Source organism: Triturus cristatus, chromosome 11, assembly GCF_964204655.1.
Source record: "Triturus cristatus chromosome 11, aTriCri1.1, whole genome shotgun sequence".
Taxonomy (NCBI): domain Eukaryota; kingdom Metazoa; phylum Chordata; class Amphibia; order Caudata; family Salamandridae; genus Triturus; species Triturus cristatus.
Window position 1 is genome coordinate 933,911,512 of NC_140594.1, and position 18,822 is coordinate 933,930,333.

Here is an 18,822-nt window from a genome sequence, read left to right on the forward strand (position 1 = left end):
CATGAAGAAACAGCAGCTCTCATCCTGCTTGACCTCTCCGCAGCCTTCTAAAACGTCTTCCACAACACACTCATCAGACGGCTTCACCTCCTGGGCATCTGTGGGCCAGCCCTTCAGTGGATATCGTCCTTCCTCACGGGCAGAACACAATGTGTGATACTACCATCCTTCGCCTCAGAACACAAAAGTCTCATCTGTGTGGTCTCTCAAGGCTCGTCCCTTAGCCCAGTGCTCTTTAATATATACATGGCACCCCTCGCAGTCATCGTCACATGTCACTGCATCAGTATCGTCTCATATACTGATGACACAAAGCTCATTCTCTCCCTTACAAACAGATCCAACAACACCAAAACCAACTTCACCAAGTGCATGCGTAACATTGCATCATAGGTGAGCAACACCTGGCTTTAGCTCAACTTGGACAAAACCTAAGTCCTGATTTTGAGAAATTACCACTCACCCTGGGATGCGTCACGGTGGCCCTGCAAACTGGGCCCCAAATCACTCACTGATCATGCCAAGAAACTCTGGATTATCCTAGACACCAACTTCACCATGAACAAACAGATTAACGCCGTCTCCTCATCTTACTTCAACATCCTGTGAATGCCAAGCAAGATTTTCAAACAGATCCCTATCAACACCAGAAGAAGTGTCACCCAGGATCTAATTACAAGCAGACTCCATTACAGAAACGCTCTCTACGCAGGAATCCCAGCCCGCATCCTACGCCGACTGCAAACCACCCAGATTGCCACCACCAGACTAATCTTGGATATACCACGTAACACCCATATCTCACCGCGCCTCCTGTAATTTCAAGCTGCTCATGCACACCTACAAAACCCTCCACAATATTGGACCAGCATACCTCAGCCACCGCCTCAACTTCTACCAGCCCACAGATACCTTTATTTGGCCTCCCAGGCTACCGCATGCACCCCTTGCATCAAGTTCAAGTAGACCAGAACTGGAGAACGATCCTTCTCACACATTGCAGCCAAAGCCTGGAATTACCTTCCGCTTCACCTAAGAACTGCCCCCTCCCTCATAGACTTCCGAACATAGCTCAAGACCTTGCTCTTCCAGAAAAAACAGGCATGATTCCTTCCGCCCTCCTTACTCAGGTCTTTGCCCTTCTCAGCGCCTGGATACCCTCACGGGTGATTAGCAGCACTTTTCAACCGCGCGTAAAGTAACGTAACATAACATACCATGGGAAAAGTCGATCCTCGCCCTTTCACAGGATCTCAAATTCTTTTAGTCCCTCTTCTTCTGAACAGAATCCTCAAGATCCAATCTGACATTCAACACATATTGACGTTGGCTGGCCCAAAGGCTGCACTCTGATTACAGCTGCAATGGACCATAGTGGCCACAGTAGCCCTGGTTCCACAAGCAACATTTCATTTAGGAATATTAGGAATATTAGTCTGCCATCTTCCAGCTCAGTGGAATCCAAAGTATCAGAATCTCCTGACTCCAGCTGACCTGAACAGGTAGATAAGTAAAGAACCACATTGGTGGTTGGTATAGGATAATCTGAAGCGGGGTTGGTTGCTCCTTCCACATGTCAGCAGACACGAATAGGGGGGCTGTACGGGACTCAGAGAAAATGCAGGGCAGATGGTCACCTGGGGACAGTCTTCGTTCTTCCAATGGAAGCAATTGGAGGTGGTCAGATTAACCCTTTTGGAAATTTGAGTCAGGAATTGAATGGTGGCTGTTGTGGTCAGAAGAGACAAGGTGACAATAAAGAAAGAATTATCTGAACAGATAAGAGGTACCCCATCCCAATCTCTAGTGGATCTTGATAAACACATTTTTTATGGGCTGAAGAGAATCTGCATTCTCTTAGTGCAATACACATCAAAGGGGTGGGCAATGTGGTGGTGGAGAGACATAGTTTGTATTTCTGTCATCACAAGATTTTTATCTGAAACCACTGGTGTGCAACAACATTTGTTAAAAGATGGGGTGTCCACAGATAGATTTGTTTGCTACAGCTTAGAATATTCTTCGTCCACAATTCCTTTGCAGGTGGATGCTATGACTTGCATATGGCCCAGAACGATTCTTTATGCCTTTACACCATTCCAACTGAAACCAAGTGCACTCATGAGAATAAATAGAGAGTGAGAGTGGTGATGATTGTGCTCTTCTTGTCCACTCCTCCTGGTTTCCTCTTATTTCATTCCCTTTAGTGTACCCAGTTTTGAGTAGGGAAATGGTCTGGAGGTTGAAAGGTTAGAATTACAGAGGAAGGGATTGGCTAAACAACTAGCCACGGCAGTTCAGGCACATACAATACCTTCAACACTGCATGCTTATTACATATTTTCCAGAGGTGCTGTACACAGTTGGATTATGAACCTATCTCATGTAGTGAGATAAAGATTTAGGATTTTCAGCAAAATCGCTTTACTTTGGGGCTGCCAGACTCAACACTTAGAACTCAATGGACCGCAATTGAGGCCTTCAGAGAACCATGGGGGGGGGGGGGCAAGAGAGTTAGAGTCTTACATCTCCAGAATGTTGAAAGATTTTTTAATAGCGAGACGTACGGTGGAAAAGATGATTGCAGATTGGTACATCCTTTTGAACCTTTGCCGCATGCATCAGAACAATTTTTAACTTGGAAGGCTGTTTCCTGGTGACAATCACATTTGTGAGGAGGTTGGGAGTTAGGAGTACTGTCTTGCAGATCGCTTTACTTGAAAGTTTTTTCGGGTACACTGGTCATCAGTACAGTTACTTCTTTCCTCCCGAAGGTAAGATCACTTTTTCATCATCACCTGGAGGAGATTTTACCAGAGTTTGTCCCAAGTCTAGGTTTTCAGCAGGACCAGCTTTGAGACAAGTGTTCTTTACTTACTAAAATATGTTTCTTCATTCGGAAAGGTGCACTTTATTTGTCAATTTTGGTTCAGCCCGGAAAGATTTGAAGCTATCCACCTCTTTCCTAAGTAGGTGGATAAGATCTTTGATTGGTTACACTTACTAAGAAAAGGATTAGCCTTGCCTTGGAAAGGATTCAGAGTAGATCGACCAGAAGTGTGACCACTTCCTGGGAAAAGATTGAGGGCGCTTCTACCACAGAGATTTGCAAAGAAGCCACATGGGTACACATTCCAACTTTTGAAAATCATTAGACTTCAGTGAGATTCCATTGGCTAATAGGATGTTTTAGTTTTTGGTAGCAGTGATGTTTTAACAGTTGCAACAATGCTTTTGCAAAATAACTTCTTCTGAGCATTCAACCTAGGTCTGTGGTGTTTTAGAGCCTGAAAGGTTTAGAGCTTGGGTGTTCTCGAAGATAAGGACTGGAGCAAGGGAAGAACAAGGGGGTAATACTTGAGTTACTTAACTGTAATTCCATTACTGCAAATCCTTCCTCACTCCAGTCATTCCGCGCACCCTCCAGTGGACATTTTAAGTGAAAGAATGATAAGAAGGGATGAGAATCCCTATATATAAAGGGCATTCTATTTTCTTCTGCATCGGAGAGGAGTCTGCATGAGGAGACAAGCTCTTCATAGATATAGACTAAGGAAGGACTCGAAGTAATTGAATTACAGGTAAGTATTTAAGCAATTCTGATCAGTTGGACAATTCATGTATGAGCTAGACATTGGGCAGTGGATTGGTGACAGAATGCTGTGATATGGTTTTAAGTTAAAGAGGGGTGGCTGATAAGGTCTGATGTTGGCTATTTGTGGATACTATTTTGCAAAGAAAACTTGGTAATAGTGGTGTGGTATTTGTGGTCTATAGCTGCCCATGTTTGTAGGAAACCTCTGTATGACTTGACATGAGGAATCTAATCAAAGTTGGTTCAGCTTCAACAAGAACTGTCTTTAAGGAGAGTGCACCCTTAAGGATGGCGGTTCAAATCTTAGATACAGTTGAGGCTAACATAATAGGACAATAATTACACATGTAATTGATTCATAGATGTTGCGGGAAATTTACATCAGTCAGAGGTCTTATTAGACTTTCTGAAGATTATAGTTAAATTAAAGCAAATATCATGATGTAAACAGGACATGCATTACACCAGCATGGTATAGAAAGCTCCACAACAAATTACATTTTCTTACAAATAATAATGATTGAAGTACTTGTAGGTTACTTATAATATGGGCAAGACGTATGGTCTAGTCGTTAAGTGACTTGCTTTAGAACCATGTGCTAACACGGCATAAACACTTGCGCTTAGAAAAGACCTAAGCCAAGTTTTAAGTTATATTTAAAACATCAAAACGTACATGTTAAACAGTAATATGATAAACTATGTGCAAGAGTACAAAAACAGTTGATGACATAATAAATACTTCAGAGCTAAAACATCTACTCACGAAACCCACTCACCTGCGAGGCCGAGTCCTTGGCGACATCATTTCATTCCCAAGGATGTGGTAACGTCTTGCTTCATGAAGCAGCTGATAGCAATCTGGAGAGTTCTGGATGAGCTGGTCCACCTCCACAGTCTGGACAAAATAGTTGGGATGCAACAATGGCAGTCTCACATGCATCATCAGCTCTGGCAGCATGGGCCTTCTGACATCTACATGGTGGTAGACCCAGCGCATAACTGCTTCGAACACCAGCTCTTCCTTGCAGATAGCCAAATCATCACTGCTAATATAATCAATAAGCTCGGCCTTACCAAGCTCTAGGAACTCCTCATGTTGAGACACAATCTCAAAGGTCTGCTGAGCATAGTTCCTGCATTTGGTGAAAAGAGTTTTCAGCGAATGCGTGTCAGCAAATGTCTGGATGCCTAGGCAGTTGCAAGGGTCAAGTTGCTCTTCAAGGAATTTGGCACAGGCATCTCGTAGGACACCAGTCTGAAAAAGGCTGGATGTCTCAAACAGATATTGCACGTTGTCTGTGGTGATCTTTACTTTCCCTGTGTAGACGTACTGCAGAAAGCAGTCCATGGCTTCAGCGAAAATCCCATTGATTTCCACCAACATCTCCCTGCTTTCTCTGTGATCATTGCAGAACATGGCTCTGAAATAGCTACTGCAGGCTGAAAGGACTGCTCGGTGACAAGGGAATTCTCGTCCCTCTACGCAGATAATAACGTCAGTAAATAGGCGGCTGTCGCGGAACTCGTTGAAAGTATGTAGGATGCTCTCTGCATGAGACGACCCAGAGGAAAATTCAAAAACTTCGTGGCATGTCAGTGGCTTTGCCTCCATTTCAAAAACTTTGCGCTTGGTTGCTGGAGAGTCACGGACACCGCCATTTTCTCGGTTGAGTCTTCGTCCCAGAATTAGCACCATTTTAAGAAGTGGTGACCACCAGATTACTCAGAGAAACTCCAATACTTCCACTGAGCTGAACTGTAGAAAAAAAGAGAGAAGAGATATAACAATTCAATAAATCAAGTTAGATGTGGGTCAGGTACCAAGAACAATTGTTTTAATTTTGGTAATATTGTGTTACATTAACGTTCTGTTCAGGGCCGTAGCTCGGTCAGTAACATTTGGGGGTGTGAGATTCAGATTTTCCAACAATCAGGCTGGAATATACTGTTTAAATACATTATACCACAAACAGGGTGCATGAGAGGTGCCAATGGGGCAGTGAAAAGGGAGCGGGATGCAGCTTGGTAGGAGTACTAAAAGAGAAAACAAAATCTTTTGTAAAACAACCAATATTTTTGAGGACTTTCAAATCAGAGAGGGAGTGTGTTTGCGTTTTTGTCTGTGTGTATGTAAAAATTCCTGGTGAAATCCAACTGACATCTCACAATACCCGACTGAAAGTACCTGTACCCAAATATTTATCAGAAAATACATTTATTAGCGGAGTGTAACACCCCAAACATCCTCCCTGAAGCTATGCCCCTGGTTCTGTTGCAACAAATCTTCCTGACACTAGGCTCACACTGGTATGAGGGGCATTGCAGAGATCTAAAAGTGTTCCCTGTCAGAAGTGAGAAGTTCATACCGTATTGTTTACAGGTGCGACTAGCAACTGTGAAAATCGGTGAGGCGCAGCATGCCGTAATACTCACCAATATGTTGCCTTTCTCCTCTCCCCTCTCCTAATGAGGAGCAAGAAGGAAGGTGTTTTACTTCCTGCATACAAATCCCACCAGGATTGTTTGGAGCAGTCTAACCCAGAGCTCATTTTGAGGTTTAGGGCCTGTGCCTGCAATCCCTCGGCTGTTTTACAGCACTGGGATTGCAAGCTTTGAAGTGTGCATGACAGATTGGCCGGCTGTAGACAGCTGGCCAATCTGTCAGGCGCACTGATCAGTCAACCTGCAATACGCATGAGTTTGTCTGCCCTACCCCCACCGCCACGCTTGCTCGGCCAGCGGCACACAGAATAATAAAATGGTAATGACCGTTTTATTCTCTGTGTACCGGCTATGCTTGAAGCAGAAGGTTGGGGGGAAGCTCCTGCGCCTATTAGGAGGAGCCGCCACTGACACTGGAGCCGCCACTGACACTGTTGATTTCTTTGCATTCTGCTACTTGCACTCTCGTTAAGTGGCTTAAAAATGTTTTGTTCCGTTGAATAATATAGTGTTGGGTGTTTGCAAAAGGGAGTTGAGTGTTGCGTTTATTTCTCTCTTCATCACATTCTTGGAATGGAGAGAAACGTCCTGCTCTCATTCCCTCTCACACCATGCTTGCAGTTTTTACTTGATTCGTAGAAATTGGAGGAATTTACATTTAATATTTTTTGTATTTTTCATCTATAGCTCAATTCAGACCATTCACTACTCTTCCGCTCATATTTCAGCAGCAGGAATTCTAATTTGGATTTTTGTGTTTTTCAATGTTTAGTTCAATTCAGATCCTGTGCTTGTTTCCCCTCAAATTACAGCAACAGTAATGCTTTTTTGCATTTTTCTCACGCATTATGAAAACTGAAACAATAACATTCATTTAAATATTTCTGGTGTTCTATTGCCAAGCCTTGAATGTACACCCGAAAACGAAGCGCTTTATGAGTTTCTCACCCCTGATATGGAGTATCGATACTTTTTTTTTAGAAGAGCACCCTGATATTTTCCAAATGGTACTTCCATTGTGGAGTTTTTGCCTTGTCCAAGGGAGCGGGGACGGGAATCCTTCAATTTTGACATGTGGCCCCACAACGAATCGGCACTGTATCCTAAGGGTTTCCCCCCTGTACCTGCTATGACGTGGCAGCGCTGTGAGCCCAGGGGCGCAATAGGGTGTGTTAGTGCAGGATGGTTAAGAGTGTGAAGCCCAATGGACTACATACGCCATGCTTGGTGACCACAGTGGACTAGTTTGTTTCTCCTTTCCCAAGTGGTTTATATCTGTTCATGGGTGGACCCCAGTTCTCTGTGCACTGCTCCGTGAGGCCTGCAATGAATTTGGATGAAATCTCCACACAAGATACCACCTATTGAGCTGAAACAGAGGGAAGCCAGAATTAACAAGCATTGGCAAGGCCAATAGGTCTCACCTGTGCGAGCGAGTGATGGCAATGTGTTTTAGCCATTATGTACATCAGTGTGGCTAATGTTCAGCATTACTAAAAGTTAGTGGCATGGGGTGGGGTGGATTGGAGTGGGGTAGAGTGGGGTCGATTGGTGTGGAGTGGGGTAGAGAGGGGTAAAATGGAGTGGGGTAGATTGGGGTAGTTTAGAGTAGATTGTCATAGATTGTAATGGGGAAGTTGGGTAGACTAGCATGGTAGATTGGAGTAGGGTAGATTGAATAGGAGTATATTGGGATGGAGTGGGGTACATCGGGATAGAGTGGGGTAGATTGGAGTGGAGTAGATTGGAGTGAAGTGGACTAGATTGGGGCGGAGTGGGGTAGAGTAGAGTGGAATGGGTTAGGCTGGGGTGGGGTAGGCTGGGGTGGGGTAGATTGTGGAAGAGTGGAGTGCAGTGGATTGGGGTAGACTGGAGTTGAGTGAGGTAGATTGGAGTGGAGTAGGGTAGGGTAGATAGGAGTTGAGATGAGTAGAGTAGAGTGGTGTAGATTAGGGTAGAGTGGGGTGAGGTGGAGTAGATTGGAGTGGGATAGACTGGGTGAGCTATGTTACGGTAAATTGGAGTAAAGTGGGGTAGATTTGGAGTGGAGTGGGGTTGATTAGAATGAGGTAGGTAGGAGTGGGTTAGTTTTGAGTGGGGTGGATAGGAGTGGAGTAGATTGGACTGGAGTTGGATAGAGTGATGTGGGATAGATTGGGATGGGGTAGATTGGGTTAGGGTGGGGTAGTTTGGAGTAGAATGGATTGGGGTAAATTGGAGTGGGGTGGATTAGAGTGGGTTAGATTGGACTGGAGGGGGCACATTTTAGTGGCATGTGGTAGACTGGAGTGAAGTGGGGTGGGTAGAGTGGAATGGGCTGTGGTAGATTGGGGTAGAATGGAGTGGGGTAGATTGGGTAGATTTGAGGGAGGTAGAGTGGAGTGGGGCAGACTGCAGTGGAGTGGGATGAGTGGAGTGAAGTTGGATAGATTGGAGTGGAGTTGTGATTGGAGTGGAGTGAGATGGATTGAAGAAGAGTGGAGTGGGGTGGACTGGAGTGCAGTGTAGTGGGTAAATAAGGGTGGAGTGGGGTAGATTGGGTGGATTAGAGTCGGGTAGATGGAGTGGGGTAGACTGAAATGGGATGATTGGAGTGGGGTACTTTGGAGTGGGGTAGATGGAGGTGAGTGGGTTGGATTACAGTTGGGTGGGGTAGACTGCAGTGGAGTGAAAAGGAGTAGATTGTTGTAGAATGGAGTGGGGTAGAATGGATTGGGGTAGAATGGAGTGGGGTAGATTCGAGTAGATAGGAGTAGGATAGATTGCAGTGGGGTTTGGAGTGGAGTGGGGTAAATTGGAATAGAGTGGGGTAAACTGGACTTGAGTAGAGTATAGTGAGTTGAATTGTGGTACATTGGAAAGGGTTGCATTGGGGTAGATTAGAGTGGAGTTACTAGTGGATTAGATTGGAGTGGCTCAAATGGACAGCGTGGACTTTGCTTTGTGCCTACATGTTTACTACCCATGCAACAAAAGTCTGTTCTCATACCTACATGTTTGATGCCTGGGGAAAAAACACTCCAACTGGGATGAATATTGTTAAAGAGATCCCTAAAACTCTTTTTAACCAAAAAAACATCACAGCCATATTCTCTTGTCAATGTTAAAGATTGTGAAGGTTAGCGCGTATCTTTGAAGTAAGCCTTTAGTGATGTCTGAAAACCAAGGAAAGACTGGGAAGCAAGTAACCATCCCCAAGACACACAGTAGTGTGTTCGGAATGCAGCTACAAAAAAACTTTTAGTGCGTTCCAAAGCAAAATGAAGTAGAATATGAAGGGTGTAACAGCACATTGCAGTAAGCATAAGCATGTTAGAGATGCTGATATTTACAGAATTTGTCATCCCCCAGAAAACACCGCAGTGTGCTTCACATGCAGCTACCAAAATACTTTCAAGTGCATTGAAAAGTCTGGAACCAAAGCGAGTGGCTGTCCCCTTCAGTATGTCAACAAGCATTTCACGTTAGCAATAAATGCAGTATTTCCATAGAACCAGGACTGATGGCACTTAACTCTGCCAAAAAAGTATTTAAACTCTAATCACGAGTGGCTGTCAGTCTCATTACCCAAATAAAGCATTAGGAAGAATCAATGTCCAGGCATGTCTGGGAGTGCAGTGTACTTATCATAACTGTCAGTATGAATAACGCAATACCATCACAGCCCCTAAAGGGCATCACATTTATAATTATATCTGTATGCAATTATAATCACACCCATATAGGATGAATGCAGCAAACACTGAGAGATCACAGTTAGCATAACATAAAGCATCAGACACATGCTAGCACATCCATCAAGCTAGGATTTTGCGAGTCCTTAATTGCGAATATTAAGGATTCGCAATTAAGGACTCGCAAAATCCTATGCATGTAGGAATCGCTATAATAATAGCGATTCCTACACATTCCTTATTTGCGAGTCGCAAATAAGGAATAGCTTCCCTTTCATTTCTATGGGCCATTGCAAGAGCAATTTGCGATTACCAATAGGTACTCGCAAATTGCTCATGCAATTTCAGGGTGCAAGGGTGTCAAAAGGACACCCTGTTGCACCCCTGACATTGACCTGTGCGCATATGTTGCGCACACACATGCCCTAAGGGCATGTGTGTGCGCAACATGAAACTTTGAAAAATGCACAAAAGTGCATTTTTCAAAGGTTTTGCAAATTACCATGAAGTTCAACTTCATGGTAATTTGCACTCCCTATTAGCGAAATCGCTAATTTTATTACTTTAATGCGTTGCATTTATGGAATCTCAATTTGCGATTCCTTACATGCAATCGCAATTTAAGTAATCGCAATTTAGAGATTACTTAAATTGCGATTTTTGCATTTGGGATGATGCATCCCAAATGCAAAAATACCGGTCGCGAAGTGGCAATTTCTGAGAATCTGCCCGTTTGCGACCGGTTTTTCTTTTGATGCATGTGCCTGATGGTCCTTAAGAGACATCACTTTTATAAATGCACATCTGTGTATTTATCACCTTATGCCCCTAGAGAATGTCTCATAAGATGAAGACTCATATTATCCATCTTCAGGCCACACCTGGGTGTAGCCATGCTCTTTGTCCGACGCTGAAGAACTAATGTTACAGGAGAAGACAACTTAATAATCCATCAAAACCCTTGAGGGGTTATCTGGCAGTAGTCCCCATAGACTTAGGCTTGGGACCTGCCAAACTCTTTTGAGGGGAGTGTGCACAGCTCCTGCAGCTCCCCCGCATCTTTGCTTCACATTGGTGGTTACGCCAAACCCCTGGGATCACCACAAGCCGAAAACGGGCATATGCTGGCATCGAATGCAACTGGGACTCCTCCTTGAGTGTGCATTTCATAGCAGCGGCTCCACTGCTGATATGGGGAGAGTGGCTGTGCCTATTCTTTTACCGGAGATTCCTGGGTGCGTGGTGTTGCACCACAGCTTCTTCTGGGGTGCCCGGTCACACCCGGGCACCATGCCTGCACTTTGTCTGCGGGAGAGCAGCTCGAGAAGCCCACACTGGCTGCTCACGCAAGTTCCTAGCCCAGCCAGCCCCCTAACTAGCTGCCGCGGGAGCCGACCCTTCTCTTCTGCCCGCTCCTGAGGGCAGACACGTGCTGTGCCAACGGGCCAGCAGTTGCATGGGGGAGCATGGCGGTGCTCTCCTCTTCTCTTCTCCGAGGCCCAGGGATGGGGTCCTGGGCCCGTGCATCTTTACAGGGAGCACAACGGTGCTCCCCAACTTCCGCCCCTTCGACGGGGCCCAGGCATGGGATCCTGGGCCCCCGGCAATTTGACAGGAAGCGCAATGGAACTCCGCGACTCAGCCCCCAGGACCTGACCCTCCCCAGGGGCACATGAGCAACTGGCGGCAGAGCCCCACATGCTTTGTAGTTGGTTCTGCAGAGGACATAGGTCCCCCAACTTCAGACCGGGAGATCTTTTTTTGATGATCCTGATCAACTTCTGCTCCTGGTGGCGAACCCGAGCCACCTGGTCACTTTCTTCAGGCCTCCTGGCATAAAAGAATGATGCTGGTTGCAAGGAGCTAGCTTCCTGCACCAGCCTTTCACCTTGCTCTCCTCCTGGACCTTTCTCCTCCCTGCGCAGAAGCCCAGGTTTTTCCCCACTGGTCCTGGCATTTCCCAGAGACATAGGCCTTGGTCCTGGAGGCGGTCAGGGGGCTCCTCCTTCAAATTGTTCATGGTGTGAGCCTCCAGTCACAGAGTTTCTCAGCCAAAGCACATCCGACAGAGATCTCTCCCCTCTGTGCAAGACCTTTTAAGGGGGGCGGGAGGTGCCAGCAGAAATGCACCTCTGGCTTATCCTATGGCGCTACATCACCTTTCCACCCCTGTTTCAACCTTCCTGCACAGGCTTCTGGATTACTTCAATGTGGCATCAACCACGAGTCACTTGGCACATGGGCTCTGGGGGGTCTCAGATTCCCCCTTCGCTGACATCACGGTCGGGGCCTTCCCCTAGCGATTCTTCAAAGGAGCCTCTGTATGGATTGAGGGGCCTGGGGAATGCCTGGTGCCGACAGTTGGCTGATCAGTGTACATTGGTGTTTCTGTGGGCCCCAGATAACTGAAGCTGCACCTTAAGGCAGCCCTTTCCCATAGGACTATTATGGAGTGTTACCACATTTCAGTCAGTGAGCACGTGAAAACATCACCAGGGTGATGGCCAGAGACTTGATAAACATTCCCTTCTGCACATGCGGACCGTTTCCTCCTTTGTTTCTTTCTTTAGTTCTTTCTATCTCTCTCTCTCTCTCTTCTTTCTTTCTCTCCTCTCTATCTTTCTCAATGACCCTCTTCCTCATTCTCCCTGACGCCTCCATGGCAACCAAAGGTTTGGAGGGATGTAGAGTGCCACCCGGCCTCTACGAACGTAGATGTACTCACCGCACCCCTCGTGACCGGGCTCGGTCTGAGGGTATATAATAAATGGGCGAAGGTCGCACGGGACCTTACGGCCGAAGCAGCATTGAGTGTGGTTGTGTGTTCCTGTCCACTGATCTACGCCCGAGGCCATCCTTATACAGCTACGCTACAGGCAGTATTAATATAATTAGTGCTTTCTAGATTTTTACCACTTTTTGATTTGGCCTCTGTCTTTTGCCAAGGAGATAATTCCCTGCAGGACGGTAGAACTGCAAGAGGCCCCTGCTATGAGGGACAGTGCCCCGACTTACTCACCAGCTAGACTGGGAATACAGTCACTGGCACCACTAGAAGGAAAGCAGTGCGAGCTCATGCCCCCTCTGGCTTCTCATTGACCGACAGTGCTGTGCAGCAGCACCTCTTTGGTTGCAAGGGCTCCTCTCATTCACATCAGGGCTTTAACCCCTTCAGTGCCCATGACGAGCTGGACTCGTCATGGGCTGCGGTGGCGCTGTGCCCATGACGAGTCCAGCTCGTCATGAACTCCGCCCGCTAATGCAAGGCGCGGCACTGGGCGGGGAAAGGGGCGGGCATGCAAGGGGTTAAGTGGGCAGGGTCTCACCGGGTCTGAGCCCCCGCAGTTTTTTTAGGGGTCCTCGAAACGAGTCTCTTTCGGGCACCGTTTTGTGCCTGCTGTCACTGCGGTCCGTTTTTTCCCGGCCTGCAGTGAAAGCGGGCACATCGATGTGTGCTGCTCACACAGCTCACTTCTCACTAGTGGAGAAGTTACGGCATAGGTGAGCGTTGTAGGAGAAGGGAAATCCTTTAAAGAGAGTCATTTTCTCTCTGGATTTCCCTTCTCTTTTTGAAACTCTGGATTTCCCTTCTCTTTTTGAAACTCTGGATTTCCCTTCTCTTTTTGAAACTCAGGAGCAGCAACATCGTAGTGGTGTCAGCAGGGCTTTAAGTCGAAGCTTTTCAATATTATATACAGAAAGCAATAGTTGCTGCTTATTTATCTTATGCAACTAACAACCATTGACAAAGCCAATTCTGCTGCCTTGTTGTAGGTATGATGTTACTTGTTGTATCATATATCTGGATGCAACACAGAAACCGCAAAATACAAGTCGGGCGGCACACTATGCTAAGCAAAGATTTTTAGCTTATGTGTTTTAAGTCACGCCCTTAATTGCATTGGCCACGCCCCTTTGAGAGACCCCCAGTTTTTTCATCCCACTTAAAGCCCTGATTCACATATAGTCAGTTTCAGGCTCTGCTGGAACCTGTGTTTATACTTTAATGTTTAAGGGCCAGTAATTGTCATCCCGCCTGGACCATTGAAAAGGTAGGAATCGAGGGATTGATTAATCAATAGGCGCGAGGACTATTGCAAAAGCAGTAGTCTACCGCCCAGATCAGTAACCTTGGCTAGGATGTGTGAGTGATTTCTGAATCTTATGTCAAAGTCAGTCATGTCAATGATAAGGTTCTAGATGGATTCACCATGGAAATTGACCGTCAAACACAAACCACAAGTGAAAAATCCTGTACACCTCTTATTCATGCATGAGTGTTTATTCTCCTATCCCCATAACTCATCACAACTGCTTTTTCCATCTTCATTTGTAACTTGGGCCAATCATCTTCCAAGGCTGTATCAAAATCAAACTGCAAGAAGTCTTGTTCTTTTGGCTAGTATAAATGTCTGTAATTATATAGTTTTTCTAAAGCGCAAACCTAGCCAAAAGGCAGTGGAGTGCATTACATGGACAAAGACAAGGGTAAAGTCAACAGGTAATAGGAGAGCAAGTTGGGTTGTGGACAGTTAATGTATTTTGATGTATTATGCTTTAAAGAGGTGAGTCTTCAAATCGTTCCTAAATTGGAGCAATGTTGGGGTGGTACTGGTGGATAGGGCGATGTTGTTCCAGATCCTGGGTGCATAGATGGAATAGGCCTACAGTCTTGTTTTTCCTTTTTTACACTTCTTATTCTGTAGCCTGATGGTGTCCTGGCGGCATGTGTACAGAGAACAACTACAGAAGGTGACCTTGTCTGCAAAATAAGCAGAGGTCGGGTGGCTTTTTAAATGGTTCAGCTGGTTTTGAAGATGGTGTGGATCGGCAAGGGGAGCTAATGGAGTGCATCAAGATGGAGGTGATGTGATGATATTTCTTCAAGCCCTGGATGAGACGTGCTGTGGTGTGTAGGATGGCCCAAAGGCAGGCCAGAGTGGCATCTGGGAGGCTATGGAGTACAGCATTACTACCATCAAGATGTGAGAGTATGAGGGTTTGAACAACAGTTCTGAGGTCAATTTCTACAAGATACGGTTTAACTTCCTTTAGAAGAGCGAGCTGGTACCAGGCCATCTTTGGTTTTTTGGTACTGTGTTTCTTGAGGAAGAGGTTGGTGTCCAGAGTAAATCCAAGTGACTTGGCATTTGGTAAAAATTGGGGTTCGAAGCCATCAAGTTTCATGTCATTGAGTCAGGTTTGTACAATATCTTGTTTGTTGTTCTTGGCAAATAACAGGAATTCTCTTTCGGCTGGTTGAGCTACAGGTAGGCAATAGACATCCAGGTCTGGATGACATGCAAGAAATGTTTGCAGCGTTGGATATCTGAAGCAGAGGAGACTTTCGAGTAGAGTTGTATATCACTTGCATATTGGTGATTCTTGATGCTGTTATCTGTGCGTAGAGACCAAGTGGCTCCATGTAACGGTTAAAGACGAAAGGAAATGGTATGGAACCCTGTGGGACTCCACAGCTGATAGGGATATTTTGGGAACTGAAGGTGCCCTTGAGAACAAACTAGTGTTGATAGGAAATGTTTGAGTAAAACCACTGAAGAATATTACCTGTGAATCCCATTCAAGTCTCCAGGGTGCGTATCGGCAACTGTGTCAAAGGCAAATGAGAGGCTCAGCAATATTCAGAGGCAAGTGTCATCTTCATCTGTGGTCAGGAGAGCACTGTCTACGATGTGTAAGGTAGTGGTCTCCATGCTGCAGCATGATCTGAAGCCAGACTGGTAGTCAGCAGGAGATGGTTATCACTATTGGTCTTGGAGTTCAATATAAAGACTGCCTTTTCAATGGTCATGCCAATAAATGATAGGTGAGGTATGGGGTGGTAGTTGGCAAGGGCTAGTGTAGGTTTCTTTAGGAGTGGGAGGATCTGGCCTGTCTTGAGATGTGTTGAGTGAGGGAGGCATTGACAATGGTAATTAAGGGTAAGAGAGCATCCCCTGAGAGAGCTATGATGGGCAATGGTAAGATATCTTCATGTGAAGTGGCTTTGAGGGAGTTGATCATGCCTGCGAGATTTGGGAGACACAGGGCTTTTAAAGCTGACTATTGTGGGATTCTACGGGAAGGGGTTGGTGTAAGAGAAGAAGTAGGCTTGGCGCTGTCAATGTGCTGTTGGATCTTCCATATTTCTTCACTGAAGAAGAGGTTATTGGCATTACACTTTTCTGTGGACTGAGGAATAGGTGGTGAGTGCACGCAGCAAATGCAGTATTTGATTGTCATGAACAGTGTTCTGCTTCTGTTGGTGGCTTCACTGATGGTGTTGAAATAGTACTTTGCTGTGGCTGATATGATGAGCCGTTAGTGAGGAGAGTGTGACTGGTTGTGGTATGCATCCATTTCTATTTGGCCACCTACTGTTTCGCTGCTCAAGGTCACTGCACTTCCCTGTCCTCATGCAGGCTTACTGATGTGCATGTTTTTTTCTTTCTGATAAGGGTGTGCACTTGTACACCATCTACCCTTAGTCCACCTTGCCTCTTGCAGTACCTCCACCCTTCTTTTAATAGATTATTTATTTTTTAAGCAAGAACACAAGAAAATAAAAATGGAAATATAAGCAGGGAAACACTCCTACTTTTCAAAGTGAACTCAGTACACAAGGTTCACACATGAAACAAGTACAATTACTCTGGGCTTTCCATCCTATACGTCAAGGAAACATCAGTGGGGGGCAGAAATGGAGTGGCAGGGATGGAATCCTAAATTTCAAAATGAGGAAACCAACAGAAAAGTCCTACACCCTCATCTTTCCAGCCATGTACGAGAAAAAGAATTATATGCTAGTATATAACAAAAGGTAACTGGGGCACCATAGCGCCCTTGCTTCATCAGAGCGCAGTTGTTTTTTTATTGTCTAGGAATTTCTCAGCCGTTAGAGGTGAACAGTAGGGTCCTAATTTCACCTTTGTCCTGGTGCATTGCTGAGAACCAGAAATACCGGCACAGGTATCTCTTGTTTGATGGCGATAGGGATGATGGAGGTGGATAATTTGGGAGATAAAGCTAAAAAAAAATACATGGAGTGTGAACAGTTCCCCCCTGTATGTCACAAAGCTCCTCTTGCGAGTATTAGTGCTTCTGTGTACTTCTTGACTCCTGCGATGGATATACGGTGGCTTGTGTGTGTGTTAGCGCGCGTGCACACCTACTTTGGCCCAGAAGCAATAATAACTCACATCAGCTGCAGGATGTGTCGCAGCAGGGGGCCAGGGGGGTCAGTGCTCAACAATGAATCTCAAAAACAGACTATTGCTGCGAACTGACTCTGAAGGCCCTCCCCTGGCCATGCTGAACGAAACGGCCTGAGCAGTAACAGACCCAAAGTTTGCCTTTTCTCGTTTTGGCATTAAAAACAAGTATTTGTGCGAACTAAATTATTACTCGACAGAAGTGTAAAATAAAACAGAGGACTTCTGCGCACGCCTGTTTGTGTAAGAGAAGGAGGATGAAAACAACAGAGAGGAGATGGAGGTGAGGAGGAGAGAGATATGGAGATTGAAAGAAATGAAGGGGGAGGGGAAAGAGGTTGAGAAGAGAGACAGAGAAGGGAGGGAGAGGGCAATGAGACCGAAATGAGATGCTGGAAACTAGAAAGAAAACAATGAGAGAAAGGGGATATGGAGACAGAAAGAAAGATGATGATGATGACAGAAAAAAGGAGAAATAGGAGGCAGGGGGCGAGAAAAATGAGAGAGACAGCAGAAAAAAAAGAGCAGGCAGGCTGGCAGCGACCTGTGAAAGAAGGAGGGGAGGAGCGAAGAGAAGATAAGTGGTCACCAGTGTGACAAATGTAATGCATCGTCTCACTCCGCGAGTAAAGCATCCAGTCCCCGCGTGCACATCTGGAATCCGTAATGATTCCAAAAGGCCCTCGCATGGCGACAGCAGCGCATGCGCGCTGCTAACACCAGGCAAGACCTAATGAAGCAATAGAACCTTGACAGTCTCCCCTTCTGGACTCAGAGGCACACGCAGCATTCTGCCACGTGCCCCTTGGCTGTGTTCTCTAGGTTATCCACTCTTTACTCTGAAAGGACAACTGAGGGAGACTGTACAGTCCTTGAAACTCCTTATGCAGCATATCCTTTCTGCAGCTAAAGCCTCTAGACGTTATATCGTCTGATCGAAAATGACAACTTGTTTTTTGGCATTGTTGACTTTGATTCTCATTTTTTTCTCTGTGCAGTTCTCCATGGAAGACACTTTTCACTTTCTGGTGTTGTGGACCCCTGAGTGTCTCTTAGCAAGTCAAGTACCAGGAGTTTCCCCTGTGTGAAATCTGTCATCTGAGGGTCATCCACAACTCTGACAGATGTGCATGTTGTTGAAAAGGTTTGCACGGTTGCAAAAACAGCTTCTTGTCTTTTCTACCTAAACACATGCTCTCCTCAGGGTTCATGATGACTCCTTGCCACTGGCTGATTTAATGACATGAGCTTTATTCGGACTTTGATTGGCTGCCCATGACCCCCTGATTAGTGTCTTTTCTCTTCTTGCTGGTTCTAACTTTCTGACTCTGAAAAGTGTAGTTTTGAATTTACTGTTGGATACTGAGAATAAAGAATAACTGTAGCCTGCGTCCTGACACAGAATTTGTAATGTCCCATTGTGATTTCGAAGCAGGAAAAATCAAAGTTTCACAGGGAACATTTCGAGATCGCTCCTAATATTTGCTAGATTGGAAAAGTATGTAAGTATAAATACTTCTCAGTTCTTTTCTGGGATTCTGAGGATTGGGCATGGGACAGAGTTAGAATTTCTGCTATTGTTGACTTGATTGTACATCAGCAGCTGTAGGGAGTGAATGAACTGTTTCCATCCCAGGCATCCGAGGGAAAGTGCTGCACCACCATTTCTTCTTAACTGATCCAGACATTGAATTACATGAGAACACGATTTAGAAGCCATGTCATCTTCACAGCACCATCTGCCAAACGTTGTTGCAATTCTTAAACAAGCATTTGCAATGCAATAGGTCTCGCATTACTGAAAGTTTGAGCTATTGTCGTTGCATTATTGTTTGCAACAGCTGTCAGGCGCTGAGCTTGGGCGCCTACCCGCACTGCGGATGGAGCCGGGACTACG

The 18,822-nt window shown here is 45.6% G+C and overlaps 1 protein-coding gene across 1 annotated transcript in view; it reads right to left on the reverse strand.

Moving 5' to 3' along the window:
- Positions 1-18,822, reverse strand: part of KLHL24 (kelch like family member 24) — a 314,417-nt gene that overhangs the window by 188,511 nt on the left and 107,084 nt on the right. Inside the window, exon 3 of the mRNA XM_085634930.1 lies at positions 4,375-5,354. Coding sequence (XP_085491056.1) covers positions 4,375-5,294 — 920 coding nt within the window. The 5' untranslated portion in view covers positions 5,295-5,354. The remainder of the gene's footprint in view (positions 1-4,374; positions 5,355-18,822) is intronic.